General features: G+C 36.6%; 1 protein-coding gene across 1 annotated transcript in view; it reads right to left on the reverse strand.

Moving 5' to 3' along the window:
• The window catches only part of SDCCAG8 (SHH signaling and ciliogenesis regulator SDCCAG8), a 263252-nt gene that overhangs the window by 125618 nt on the left and 123329 nt on the right, over positions 1–14305 (reverse strand). Inside the window, 1 exon segment of the mRNA XM_022579435.3 lies at positions 2891–3033. Within this exon segment, the coding sequence (XP_022435143.2) occupies positions 2891–3033 (143 nt within the window).

Genomic DNA, 14305 nt, shown 5'->3' on the forward strand with positions numbered 1-14305 from the left:
CCTTTCCAGGTTTATCTCTTGCCAAACACCTAATGTGACTGTAGAGTTTATATTCCCTCCCATCTTTATGTCTTTGCATATATTGTTCCCTCTACCTGGGGTATTCACCCCACCTTTCTCCACTCTGAGGACTCCTATTCATGAACTCAGAAAGCTTTCCCTATCACCTTCAGCGGCAATGTAGAATGAGCCCGTTCTCCTTTATATGTGCTCCTGTGGCAATCTTCACTTCTCTAATTACACTGTTATCACACTCTACCATAATTGCATATATAGATCTGGCTCCTTAGTAGAGTGTGAACAACCTAAGGGTAGGAACTGAGTTTTGTTTTCTCTCTATGTCCAGGGCCATCCAGTGTACTTAAAAGATAGTAGGTGCTCAATAAATACTTGTTAAATAAGTGAATGCTATATTTACTAATTGTGTCCTTCAATAAATGAATTTCAATTTTCCATTTTTAAGTCCAATTAGACAATAAAGGGAAATTCCAAAAAAGTGACAGGTTATTTTTCTTTCAGATTGGCCTATGGATTTCTACCCCAGTTTTAATTGTCTTTGCCCTAGAAGATTTGAATCCTTATTTTATCATTACTTTATATCATCTTTTTCATATTTAATTTTAAACTTTGTTTAGAATATGCCACTCAAAATATTTAAATTAGACTAAATGAAGCACTACCTGTGTGGGATTTATTTATTTCAGCTGGTTTACACTGAAAAAGAAAGACATGAAGTTTCCCAGTCACACACTTGAGTATATGAATCAATAAAGAATGGTGAAGGGAAGCAAACTCTATAAAACCCCAAACTATATATCAGAAATATTTAGCCCAACAACCAAGTCACATTTTCAGTGCAAAAGAGAGATATACACAGTTCCTTCCATTTTTTATTGTCATCTTTAAATTTATGAATGTGGATTTTATAAAACATCAATATAGACTAAGTGTAAAATGCTTACAAAAGAGTACTACTTTTAGAAAATAGGTAATTAAGTTTTATTTTCTATAAGACTAAGTTAAATTTTGGTAGACTTGTTGTAAATAAAGCTCAATAGAAAAAGCTTTCTATGGAACCAAGCAAAACCGTTTTTCTTAAGAACAAAGGAATTAGTTACCACCAGTCCATTTTCAGCAGTTGCTGCATCTTAATATGCTTTACTTGCAAGAAATGGATCTTGTCAGACAGTACAAATTGATACTGCACAGGAAAGCTCTCTATGGACTTTGACTTCAGAAATGAACTCTCTGAATAAGACAGAATGGCAAAGGGGACAAAACCAGCATTAATATTTATTTATTGAAGCTCAGCCACACTGAGACATTAAAAGCTGTCCAATTTCTGTGGGTTAGTGGTACTTAGCACACAAATGGTTGGTTCTCAATAGAAGTCTGACAGAGAAGAAGAACGATTAACTATCATGATCAAGCTAAATTCCAAAACTTCTAAGATTAAATAACCATAGGAACTATGTTAACATGACATTCTCAGTTCTATAATGACAATACTCTAAATGGGCATGAAAAGAATAGTTACTATTCTGCAATATTAAGCAATTTTTTATCATTAAAGTGTTTCATCTCTTGGGATTTTTCCAGATATCACACATGTATAAATGATTTGCTTTCTTTCTTTCATTTTTTCCTTTCTCTCTTTCTCCTTCTTTCTTCTCTTTATCTTTCATTGTTTAAAAAGGAAGTTGGTAAACCATTTGGAATATTATCATAACAAAATGTTTTTAACCAAGTTTGATTTTAACAGAACTAGAGGCATCTTAACACTAACCCAAAACTTTGGGAGGTTCACCAACCTCTAGAATATTTTTTTTTCTCCAAATGCAGGCTGTTCAAGTGGTGCTTTTCTCCATCTGTTATCATACCGTGCTCAGAATTACATTGTCATATTTAATGTAAAAGGGATCAGTCCCCTTTCATAGTTTAAATTCAACATATTACTATGATTAGAAGACCAGTGTTTTTCTAATTTATGAATAAACCAGATTCTATAAACTTACATGTGTATTTACACAAAGTTCTCTCTAAAAACTGAAAAACTCTAAGAATTGAACAAACCCAAAGCCTTGATCTGAAAACTGAAAAATTGTACTAAAACTCAAAGGGAAAAGGAACCCATTTATATGGTAATGTGACTTACCTACAATTTCAGTTTAAATTTTTCTCTGTGTATATTTATGTATGTGTGTGTGTGTTTTCAATACAGCAAATTGCCCAATGTTTACTACCAAAAATGTCTTACTGTAATTTAGGGCTGAGCTACATGTTTACTAAAGTTTTATGACAATGATGATCACATCACAATATCTCATGATGGAAGCAATGTAATTTGAAATCACGATAGTGTAAGCATGGTTATAGTAAGGGTTTAAACATGAACAGTGCTAATCAATTTCATCTCTTAAATTTTACACCTCCTTAGGACTCAGGTTGCTTATTTTGTATCAGTTCCATCTCAGTTTGCATCTTAGAATGTCTTTTACTTTGTCTCTTTCACCACTGACAGTATCTGATTATTTCCCTAAATATATTCCTCAGATACTTCAGTTCAACATTTTTATTAGACACAGAATTAACAGGAGAGGTAGTGTAGTGGTAGAAGAAATATGTCATTTTGCTTATATTGATAGAGAATCACCTAAATATTTGAGCATTGTAGATGAAAGGTTTTGTAATATATCAGTAATTCCCTGCCACACTTATCATTCACGTGTCTGGGTGTTTTGCTTACCACATCTCCACTTTTCTTAATATGCCTGAAAACTGTGTGTTAATTGAATGACTAAGACTTAACTCTAACAACTGTTTGGAAGCCTGTGGCAAAAATCAGTGGAATGAAATTGGTGCTATGGTGCATAATGGGATTAGGCAGTACCTGGTGAGGTGCAGTTGGTGCTCAGATTTGCCCAGCAGTTCTGTCAGTTTCAGGCACTCCTCTCTGGCCCGGGTTGCCTTCTGCTGCTCCTGTTCCAAGTGCTGCTTGCTTTCACTCAGTTCTAAACTCAATTTCTCTATTTCCTTAGGTAGAGAGAAGAGGGAAAAAGCATCCTATAAAATATATGCACTTGAATTCAAAATTATCTCATTTTTATTTTTGCCATGAATTTTAATGTGATGAAAAATTATTAGAAAATTTAGGCTAGCTTCCATTTTATGACAAAGGGAACTAACACAGCCCAAACTGCACATTAGTGAGGATTTTTCAGATCGTAAGATTCAGTCTAATTTTAAAAATGAAATGATTAAATGAGAATAGTCAAAATGGATAATCTGCACTTTGAATCTAAGGCTCAGTCCCTTTAAAAAATAATACGAACTTAAAAAGTCACTATTTTTAAAATACAACATTTCTGTTTGTGAGATTAGATCAGACATGTGCAGTGATTTACATCAAATATGAGACTCTTTTTTTTAAAAGATACATTTATGGTTTCATTTGGATGTTTTGAAAACCAAATTAGATCGTAAAATAATTTAAGATATCTTTTAGAAAAATGTGAGGTGTAAAAGAAGGCATCATTATGATGCACAATATTATTTGGAAAACAATAATTTAGGAAAAAAATAAAGCATGAGAACCTTCAAGTGTTTTGAATGTATGACATTTCTGAGCTAAAATAATACTGCATTATAATTGCATTTTAAAAAGGCAACAAAAGCACTCTAAGATTAATAAACATCTAAAATATACGAAAATTTATGGTAGTTTATTCTTTGGTCTCAGTATGAAATTATCCTTTTTTTACTGAAACTCAAATATTTCAAAGCAAAAATATGTTACATAGAACATAGTTTAAATAATTTATACATTAAAGTACAAATATTTATTTATTATGGAACATCCATAATTTAAAAACAAAAGAAAATAGAAGAGATAAATATTCAGACTCTTAAAACAAGAAAAACAAAAAAGGGGAAAGTAAAGGGTTGAAACGTTTTCAAATTCAGCAGAAAGCAAGAAGCAATTTTAATACACAAAAATGCAATCTACTCTTGGAAAACAAAACCATGTCTAAGTAGAGTTTTAAACTTGGTATTTAAGTACATTCTAATTTCCTCATGTCATTACTCAACATTCTGAACAATCTACAACTATATTTAATATATCAGGCAGGATAAACTAAGTAATTTATTTTTCTACATTTATTACACTACAAATATTCAGTTTATCCCCATCAAAACTGTACATTACCAACAATATAATAAAACAACTTACTATAAGTTATTTATTTTAAAAAATCCTAAATAATAATGAGTATATTGCTTTCATTCAGAGTAGATTTTCTATATCTTTCAGATTAGGATACTAAGTGAAACTGATTTGTTTAAAATATTTTTAACCGTTAAAGTTATATCAATATATTTCCATTCATAACTAAACATAAATAAAGAGATGGAAAAATATAATAGAAAAGTCTCCTAAATTTTGTCTAACATTTATGAAATTAACAAAAAAGCAAAGAAATATAGAATTGGAATTATACATTAATTTTAAAATTTCAAAAATTCATTCATTAATTTTTTTACACAGTGCTATATGCAAGAATCTATACTAAATATTATGGTGGACTCAGAGAGTTTCCATCTCTACACTCAGGACGTAACAATTCAGTTGAGTAAATGAGACAAAAACACACAAAAAGACTATCAAAATACAAAGCATATAAAAAACAACAAATGAGATTTAGAGAAAATCTGTGCTTCAGTAGGCCAGATTAGGGATACACTAGCATGGGCAAGAAAAGTGGGAAAGAAGGTAAGGCCACATAAACTCATGCAATGATAGATTAGACCAATTATGAAACATCTTGAATTCTAGATTTATAAAGCTGTATTTTTCTTATAGAGAATGAGGAAAAAATGGTTTAAACAGGTATGCAATATGAGAGCAGAGCTTCAAAAAACTGGATCAATGTGTACGATCATTAAGATAGTAGAGACTGGCAGTAGGGAGACCACAAAAAGACAGGTGCAATACTCCAAACATGAGAAGCAGAGACACTTAAAACAGAAGTATAAAGAGAACATGATGAGTATATGTAAATATCAATAAAAGGAGAGCTATCAGGAGACAACAAAGAATTTTGAATTGAGAGGATACAAAAAAATGACAGAAATAGAAAATGTATAAAATTCCAAACTTTCTTCAAAAGAAAAGGTACAAGGACTTCCCTGGTGGTGCAGTGGTTAGGATTCCGCCTGCGAATGTAGTGGACACAGGTTCGAGCCCTGGTCCTGGGGGATCCCACATGCCGCGGAGCAACTAAGCCTGTGCGCCACAACTCCTGAGCCTGCACTCTAGAGCCCACAAGCCACAACTACTGAGCCCGCGTGCCACAACTACTGAAGCCAGAGCGTCTAGAGCCCGTGCTCCGCAACAAGAGAAGCCACTGCAATGAGAAGCCCACGCACCATAAGAGTAGCTCCCACTCTCTGCAGTTAGAGAAAGCCTGCGCACAGCAACGAAGATCCAATGCAGCCAAAAATAAAATAAATTTAATTAATTAAAATAAAAAAGAAAATGTGCAACAAGTTTTATAAGTATTTTCCAACAACAACAACGTATGTAACCTTACATTGGTAATTAGGTTTTAAGCATAAAGCAGCTGCTTTCTTAATCTCATGTAATAAAAAGTCAGAGGCCACACTGAAAGTCAGTCAAACACAGAGATAAAGAACATGGGCCCAAGAGTCAACACAAATCAGGGTTTCAGACACAGCTCTGGCACTTTCCAGCTCTGTGACCTTGGACAAGTGACACAACTCTTATCAGTTTCTTCAGTCTAAAATGGGAGTGATAACTCTAGCAAGCTCCTAAAACTACTGTGAAGATAAAATGAGATGATGAGTACTTAGCAGAGTGCCTAGCATATAGTAAGAGCTGAAAAAAAGACAGCTAGTATCATTACTACTGATTTTTCTCTGTCTTTCAAGAAGAGCAAAAATATAAGTAGAAGAAGAAGACCTGCCTAAGGATATATAGTTATCACTGAGGACTAAAGAGTTCTTGATTTAGTTCAATAAAATTTCCAGATAAAGTCCTATTTTGGAGAAAACTGAATAAAACTTTATTATAATTTCAAAATGCAAAAAGCATTTTTGCTAGGAAGATGGAAAATTACTGCCTGCTTCTGATTATCTGTGCCAGAGAAACAGCTTATTGGTGCAGATAATCAAAATCAACAAATAATCTAACCAGCTGGACCAGGGCTCAACACTTACTCCCTGAGTCAGGAAAATCTGCCATGGCACCAACTCCAATAGTTAGAAGAGGAATCTCTTGCCAGAAATGCCATACTCCCACTGGCAGGGTAACCCTTTGCCTCACCCAACTAGGTCAAGGCTGCTTCCTTGGCTGTATGTAGTGGTTCAGGGATTAAAGACCAACAACAGTCGTAGGCCAATTGTACACTACTCTCAAAGTACACTATTAACCTGAAATGTACAATGCAGTTTGATATGCCCATCTTTTGGCTAACCAGGCAAAGACGAGTCCAGATAGCTTTACACTGTACCAAAAGATACACTCCAAGTCATGAATGTTAACCACAGGAATAACTAAAAGCAGAAACTGTTAAAAGTGGCTACCTCAGGAGAATAGTACCAAGGATGGGATGTGGAGAAAGGGAGACTCATTACTGTTCATTTATAATCTGTAATGTACCAAATCTTCTTATTAATCATGGTAAACTTTATTATAATTATTTATTAGATTTTCTTATCAAAGTAATGTGCCTAATTTAAGTCAGATAGTACACCCATCTCCAAGCCTAATCCTCAATGGCACACAGTATCCACCCTTGATATTTATCTTCATACTTTTAAGTAACAGACTTATAATGCTATCCCTTGATTTTGCTACATTAGACATCATCTACTGACTTCCTATATTAAAAAAGGTAGTGATTTAGCTCTCTTATACCACCCAATATACCTACCTCATCCTCCCATATAACAATTTTGGTTAAATCATTAGTCAGTAGTTCATTCACATTATAATGATTATAGAAATATTATTCACTACTGAGACAAGCATTATTCTGCTTAAATTAATTTTCTTGTAAAACATTTTATTATTTATGTAGAATTAATTGCTTGCTTTTTAATAGTTATTTTTCTAGGTAAGTAACATTTTTCCCCAAATGTTCAAACAGGTCACTCAAATACCCATCAATAAAATTTTCTCAAATAATGAAACATATCAGATAAATCATCAGTTCTGTTAAATTATTTTCCTAGATATATCCTTCTTGGTGACTTACGTCTGGCCTGGTTGATCTCTGTCTTGGGTTAAGCCTTACCCATGCTCCTATTAGAGTTTCCTATTTTCTGGGTTTTAAGTCATCCTGTTTTACAGTTTACTCCCTTTTTTGGTTGAAATACATTCTCCAGGTAACTTTCACAAGAAAGGTTACATGAATAATACATTTTCAAAAAGTATCTGTATGCCTGAAAATGCTGTTGTTCTATGCATACACTTGATAATTTGGCTAGGTATGAATATCTATGCTGAAATTAATTTTCATTCAGGATTTTTAAGGGATTACTCCACTGTCTTCAAGATTGTAATATTACAATTTAAAAGCCCTATGCCATTCTGATTCCTAATACTTGGTCTATGATTTGCTTTTTTGTTTCTGAAAGATTTTATAATAATTTTTTTCCCTGGAATTTTAAAATTTTACAATGTTAGACTTTGGGATGGGCCTTTTTTCATGCATTGTGCTAGGTTTTCAGTAGGCCCTTTTCAATCTGGAGGTTTGTTTTCTTTAGTTTGAAGAAATTTTCTTGTACTATTATTTTAAAATATTTTCATGCTATATATTTTAATAATTCCTCTTCCTGGAACTCCTGGACATTGGTTTTTGGCTCTGTTGAATTGATCATCTAATTTTCTTATTTATTTTCTGTACTTGTTTTCTGATTCTAACTTCTGAGATAGTCCCTTGACTTTATGTTCCAAAAATTTTATTGAATTTAAGGAAAAAATTTTAGCACAGTTTTCATTTCCATGAGCTATTTCTTTTTTTCATTGTTTTTATATAGCATGCTATTTTTATCTTATTAATATAATATTGTATGTCTCCATTAAAATATTGAAGTATTTTAAATGTTCTCCTCTGCTAATATTGCCTCAGTTTCCTTTTTTGCTATTTATGTGTTTTAGACACTCTATTATATAAGAGGCTTTCTTCAAATACATAGTGATACTTGGCTGTCTTTTCATATTTGAGAATGAAGTACTTAAGAAAAGTTTGGATGAAATGATTTTTGGGTAATGTAATAGTTTAGATTATTCTTCAGCAAATATTTACTTCTATCACCCTCCCACTGGGATTGGAATACGCTATCTCTCCCCAGTGACTTTGGGCTTAGCCATGTGATTTCACTTGGCCAATGGAATTTTCATGTCTATAATGAAAGCAGAAGTCATAAATATGTTTATGTGGTTTGACTTTGTTTTTATATTCTGGTGATTCTCCATGAGAAAAGCATGCCCTGTATAGCTGCTGCCCCTTTTGCCTGGACCACACAATAAATACATGTGGATCAGAACCAAACCCAAACCATAGCTAAGACAACCCACAACCCACAACCTGAAGCAGAGCCACCCAGTCAAATGCAGCACAACAGATCAAATGATATTCCAGCTGACCTGAAGGTTGGTGAACATGAGCATAAATGATTGCTATTGTAAACCATGAGTTCCTTCAATATAAAATAGTTGACAAACCACTCTAAAGGAACAAGGAGTGCTACAACTGTATATCATCTTAGAATGTATTTCATTTTTGAAACAACTGCATGAAGCACATAGGGCAGGTATCCTTGTTTTTCCAAATAAGAAACTGAGGGTCAAAAACATTGAATGATTGTCCAAAGAAGTAAATCTAAGTCTTGAACCAGATGTACTGACATTGCTCCTCCATACCATACCATAAATTAGACAATAGCTTTTAATCTTTTTTATTTTCTTCTCTTTTTAACCAAGATCCATAGTAACAAATCCATTTCACATCACAATTTAGAAACATGCACACTCTCCCACATATATGTATAAATGTAACATTTCATAAAACAATATTAATCCTCATTATATGTGAAGCACTCAGACATTTCCTATTCCTTCTTACTTTATTCCACGTTTAAAAAAAAAAAAAAACTTTTGGTTTCACCCCATAAAATCGACTTCATGGTCCTACAATTTAAAAAGTAGGGAAGGAGCCAAGATGGTGGAGGAGTAGGAGGACATGGAGTTCACCTCTCCCCACAGATGCGTCAGGAAGTGGAACAGGGCTTCCCTGGTGGCGCAGTGGTTGAGAGTCCGCCTGCCGATGCAGGGGACACGGGTTCGTGCCCCGGTCCCGGAGGATCCCACATGCCGCGGAGCGGCTGGGCCCGTGAGCCATGGCCGCTGAGCCTGCGCGTCCGGAGCCTGTGCTCCGCAACAGGAGAGGCCGCAGCAGTGACAGGCCCGTGTACCGCAAAAAAAAAAAAAAAAAAAAGAAGTGGAACAGTTCTCACACAGCACTGGCTGAACACTAGCAGAGGCCCTCAGACACCTAAAAGGACAAGAAAGACCCCTGTGTAACTGGGTAGGACAAAAGAAAACAGAAGGGAAAAAGAAGAGGAGAGGAAGAGGGACAGCTCCGTGGGGGGGGGGGGGGTCCTGAAGGAGAGGAGAGGTTCTTGCATCTGGGGGAGCCCCCTCACTGGCGGGGAGATCAGTTGGGACAGAAGGGGAGCATCGGGGGCTATTAGAGGAGAGCACAGCAACTGGTCAGTGGCAGGCAGGACAGAGTGAGACCTACACAGGTGGTCCGTACCCCAGCCTGAGATGTGTGTTCGCTGGTGCAGACAGGGCCTGGAAGCTGGAATGTGAGGTTTGCAAAGCAAACCCAGGAAGAGGACTGCTGTAGGAGACAGCCTAAGGTAACAGGAGTGAGGCAATCTATGGCCATCAGGGTTTCCTCCGCAAGCATTCCATTTGCAGATTGAAGCTAAGCACCATTGTTGAGTGACACGCAAGGGGCGGGGCCGCCACTGCAGCCTCTCACCCCATGCGCCGGCCTCCCTGGGCACTAGGAAGGGCTCCCACCCATGGTCACCTGCGACACGAAGCACCCTGTCCCCCCCGAGGTCATCTCTCTTGCGCACGTGGCCACAGGCTCCCCCACGCATCCGTCCCCATCAAAGCTCCCCCCACCCAAGAGGCTGCAGCCTTCTCCTCTGCTCTCTGTCCCCACCACAGCGGGCACTCTCACGACCCTGGCCACTGCCGCCTCTGTTGCCCCTCCTCGCCGGGGCAGACTCGTGTGCTCCAGGACAGTCCCAGGAGCAGACCTCTATGGGGCTGGAACCATAGCCAGGCCCCAAGGGCCGTGCAACTAAGGAAGAAAAGCTGAAATCTCTCCTCCCCGTTGCACAAACCATGAATTGACACCACCCCCACTGGCTTTGTAAACTCAGTGCCTACAGAACATCTGAACGGACATCCAGTGCTTCTGCAACCATGACGGGTCTAGCTTTAGCAGCTGTAAACTTTGTGGGAACAAACACATGGGGGTTGGGCCTGGCCAGAGTCTGAGCTGTTCCCATAGCATCCACAGCGGGCCCAGATTCATGATTACTGCAGTCCTGGGACCTGACTTCAGTGGATCTATGCTGGTGGCCTGGTGAAAACAACGTCTGAGAGACACCAAGGGCCAATTGCCAGCATACCCACAGTTAAGGAGGGGCCGAGAGCAGTGTCAAAAACAGTGCAATCTGAGAGATCACACAACGGGTGAAAGGCGACACAACAGAGCACAGCCACAGGTGAACAGGTCCAGAGAAGGAATACTCAGTGGCTTCCCTCCCAGTGAGAGTGCTCCAAACCTGCCTACCTCACACCGCAGATCAGAAACACAGCTAAGAAACAGATCTGGGGGCCTCTACTGCAACAACTAGGGAGCAGACCCCACATCTGACAGGGCAGTGACAACCACAGAGCAAAGGGGAGGCCCTGCTCAATATCCAGTGCAAGCTCTGGTCACTGCAACATCAGTCATACCTCCTGTAAAAGGGATAATGGCCAGCATACACTGAGGAAAGAGGTGGCAGATATGTATACTAAAAATAATCCTCACAAGAAAAAAGCTACTATACGCCAATAAAATGGACAACCTAGAAGAAATGGACAAATTCCTAGAAAGGTACAACCTTCCAAGACTGAACAAGGAAGAAACAGAAAATACGAACAGACTAATCACAACTACCGAAATTGAAACTGTGATAAAAAACTTCCAATGAACAAAAGTCCAGGATTAGATGGCTTCACAGGCAAATTCTGTCAAACATTTAGAGAAAAGTTAACACTTATCCTTCTCAAACTATTCCAAAAAATTGCAGAGGTATGAACACTCCCAAGGTCATTCTACAAGGCCACCATCACCTTGATATGAAAACTAGACAAGATATCACAGAAGAAGAAAATTACAGGCCAATACCACTGCTGCACATAGACGTAAACATCCTCAACAAAATACTAGCAAACCAAATACAACAACACATTAAAAGGATCATACACCATGATCAAGTGGGATTTATCCCAGGGATGCAAGGATTCTTCAATATATGTAAATAAATCAATGTAATACACCACATTAACAAACTGAAGAACAAAAACCATATGATCATCTCAATAGATTCAGAAAAAGCTCTTGACAAAATTCAGCACACATTTATGATAAAAATTCTCCAGAAAGTGGGCATAGAGAAAACCTACTCAGACATAATAAAGGCCATATATGACAAACCCACAGCAAATATCATTCTCAATGGTGAAAAACTGAAAGCATTTCCTCTAAGGTCAGGAACAAGACAAGGATGTCCACTCTCACCACTTTCATTCAACATAGTTTTGGACATCCTAGCCATGGCAATCAGTGAAGAAAAAGAAATCCCAATTGCAAAAGAAGAAGTAAAACTGTCAGTGTTTGCAGATGACATGATACTATACATAAAAAATCCTAAAGATGCTACCAGAAAACTACTAGAGCTTGTCAATGAATATGGTAAGATTTCAGGATACAAAATGAATACACAGAAATCTCTTGCATTTCTATACACTAACAATGAAAGATCAGAAAGAGAAATTAAGGAAACAACCCCACTTACCATCACATCAAAAAGAATAAAATAGCTAGGAATAAACCTACTTAAGGAGTCAAAAGACTCAGAAAACTATAAGATACTCATGAAACTATAAGATACATTGTCAAAATGACTATACTACCCAAAGTAATCTACAGATTCAGTGCAATCCCTATCAAATTACCAATAGCATTTTTCACAAAAGTAGAACAAAAAACTTTACAATTTGTATGGAAACACAAAAGATCCTGAATAGCCAAAGCAATCTTGAGAAAGAAAAATGGAACTGGAGGAATCAGGCTCCCTGACTTCAGACTATACTATGAATCTACAGTCATCAAAACAGTATGGTACCGGCACAAAAACAGAAATATAGATCAAGGGAACAGGACAGAAAGCCTAGAGATAAACTCACACACCTATGGTCACCTAATCTATGACAAAGGAGGCAAGAATACACAATGGAGAAAAGACAGTCTCTTCAATAAGTGGTGCTGGTAAAGCTTGACAACTACATGTAAAAGAATGAAATTAGAACACTGCCTAGCACCATACACAAAAATAAACTCAAAATGAATTAAAGACCTAAATGTAAGACTGGATACTATAAACTCTTAGAGGAAATCATAGGCAGAACACTCTCTGATATAAATCACAGAAAGATCTTTTTTGATCCACCTCCAAGAGTAGTGAAAATAAAAACAAAAATAAAGCAATGGGATCTAATTAAACTTAAAAGCTTTTGCACAGCAAAGGAAACCATAAACAAAATGAAAAGACAGCCCACAGAATGGGAGAAAATATTTGCAAATGAAGTGACTGACAAGAGATTAATCTCCAAAATATGCAAACAGCTCATGCAGCTCAATATCAAAAATAATAATAATAATAAAGCCAAACAACCCAATCAACATATGGGTGGAAGATCTAAATAGACATTTCTAGAAAGAAGACATACAGTTGGCCAAAAAGCACATGAAAAGATGCTCAAGATCACAAATTATTAGAGAAATGCAAATCAAAACTACAATGAGGTATTACCTCACACTGGTCAGAATAGCCATCATCAAAAAATCTACAAACAATAAATGCTGGAGAGGGTGTGGAGGAAAGGGAACCCTCATGCACTGTTGGTGGGAATGTAAATTGGTACAGCCACTATGGAGAACAGTATGCAGCTTCCTTAAAAAAATAAAAATAGAACTACCAAATGATCTAGCAATCCCATTCCTGGGCATATATCCAGAGAAAACTGTAAATTCAAAAGGATACATGCACCATAATGTTCACTGCAGCACTATTTACAATAGCCAGGACATGGAAGCAACCTAAATGTCCATCGACAGAGGAATGGATAAAGAAGATGCAGTATATATATACAATGGAATATTACTCAGCCATAAAAAAGAATGAAATAACGCCATCTGTAGTGACATGGATGGACCTAGAGACTGTCATACTGAATGAAGTAAGTCAGACAGACAAATATCATATGATATCGCTTATATGTGGAATCTAAAAAAAGTGTACAAATGAACTTAAATGAACAAAAATAGAGTTACAGATATAGAAAACAAACTTATGCTTACCAGGGGTTAAGCAGGGGAGGGACAAATTGGGAGATTGGGATTGACATCTACACACTACTATATATAAAATAGAAAACTAATAAGGACCTACTGTAGAGCCCAGAAAACTCTACTCAACACTCTGTAATATCCTACATGGGAAAAGAATCTAAAAAAGAGTGGATATATGTATATGTATAACTGATTCACTTTGCTGTACACCTGAAACTAACACAACACTGTAAATCAACTATACTGTGATAAAAATTTAAAAAAAAATAGAGTCACAGATGTAGAAAACAAACTAATGGTTACCAAGGTGAAAGGGGGGAGGGATAAATTGGGAGATTGGGATTGACATATATACACTGCTATATATATAAAATAGGTAACTAATAAGAACCTACTGTAGAGCACAGAGAACTCTACTCAGTACACTGTAATGTCTTATATGGGAAAAGAATCTAACTGGATATATGTATAGGTATAACTGATTCACTTTGCTGTACAGCAGAAACTAACACAACATTGTAAATCAACTATACCCCAATAAAATTAATTTAAAAATATAAAACAAAAGTAGGGTA

The sequence above is a fragment of the Delphinapterus leucas genome, chromosome 1 (assembly GCF_059928025.1).
Source record: "Delphinapterus leucas isolate spDelLeu-1000000601 "Yukka" chromosome 1, BTC_Dleu_Yukka2, whole genome shotgun sequence".
In the NCBI taxonomy this organism is placed as follows: domain Eukaryota; kingdom Metazoa; phylum Chordata; class Mammalia; order Artiodactyla; family Monodontidae; genus Delphinapterus; species Delphinapterus leucas.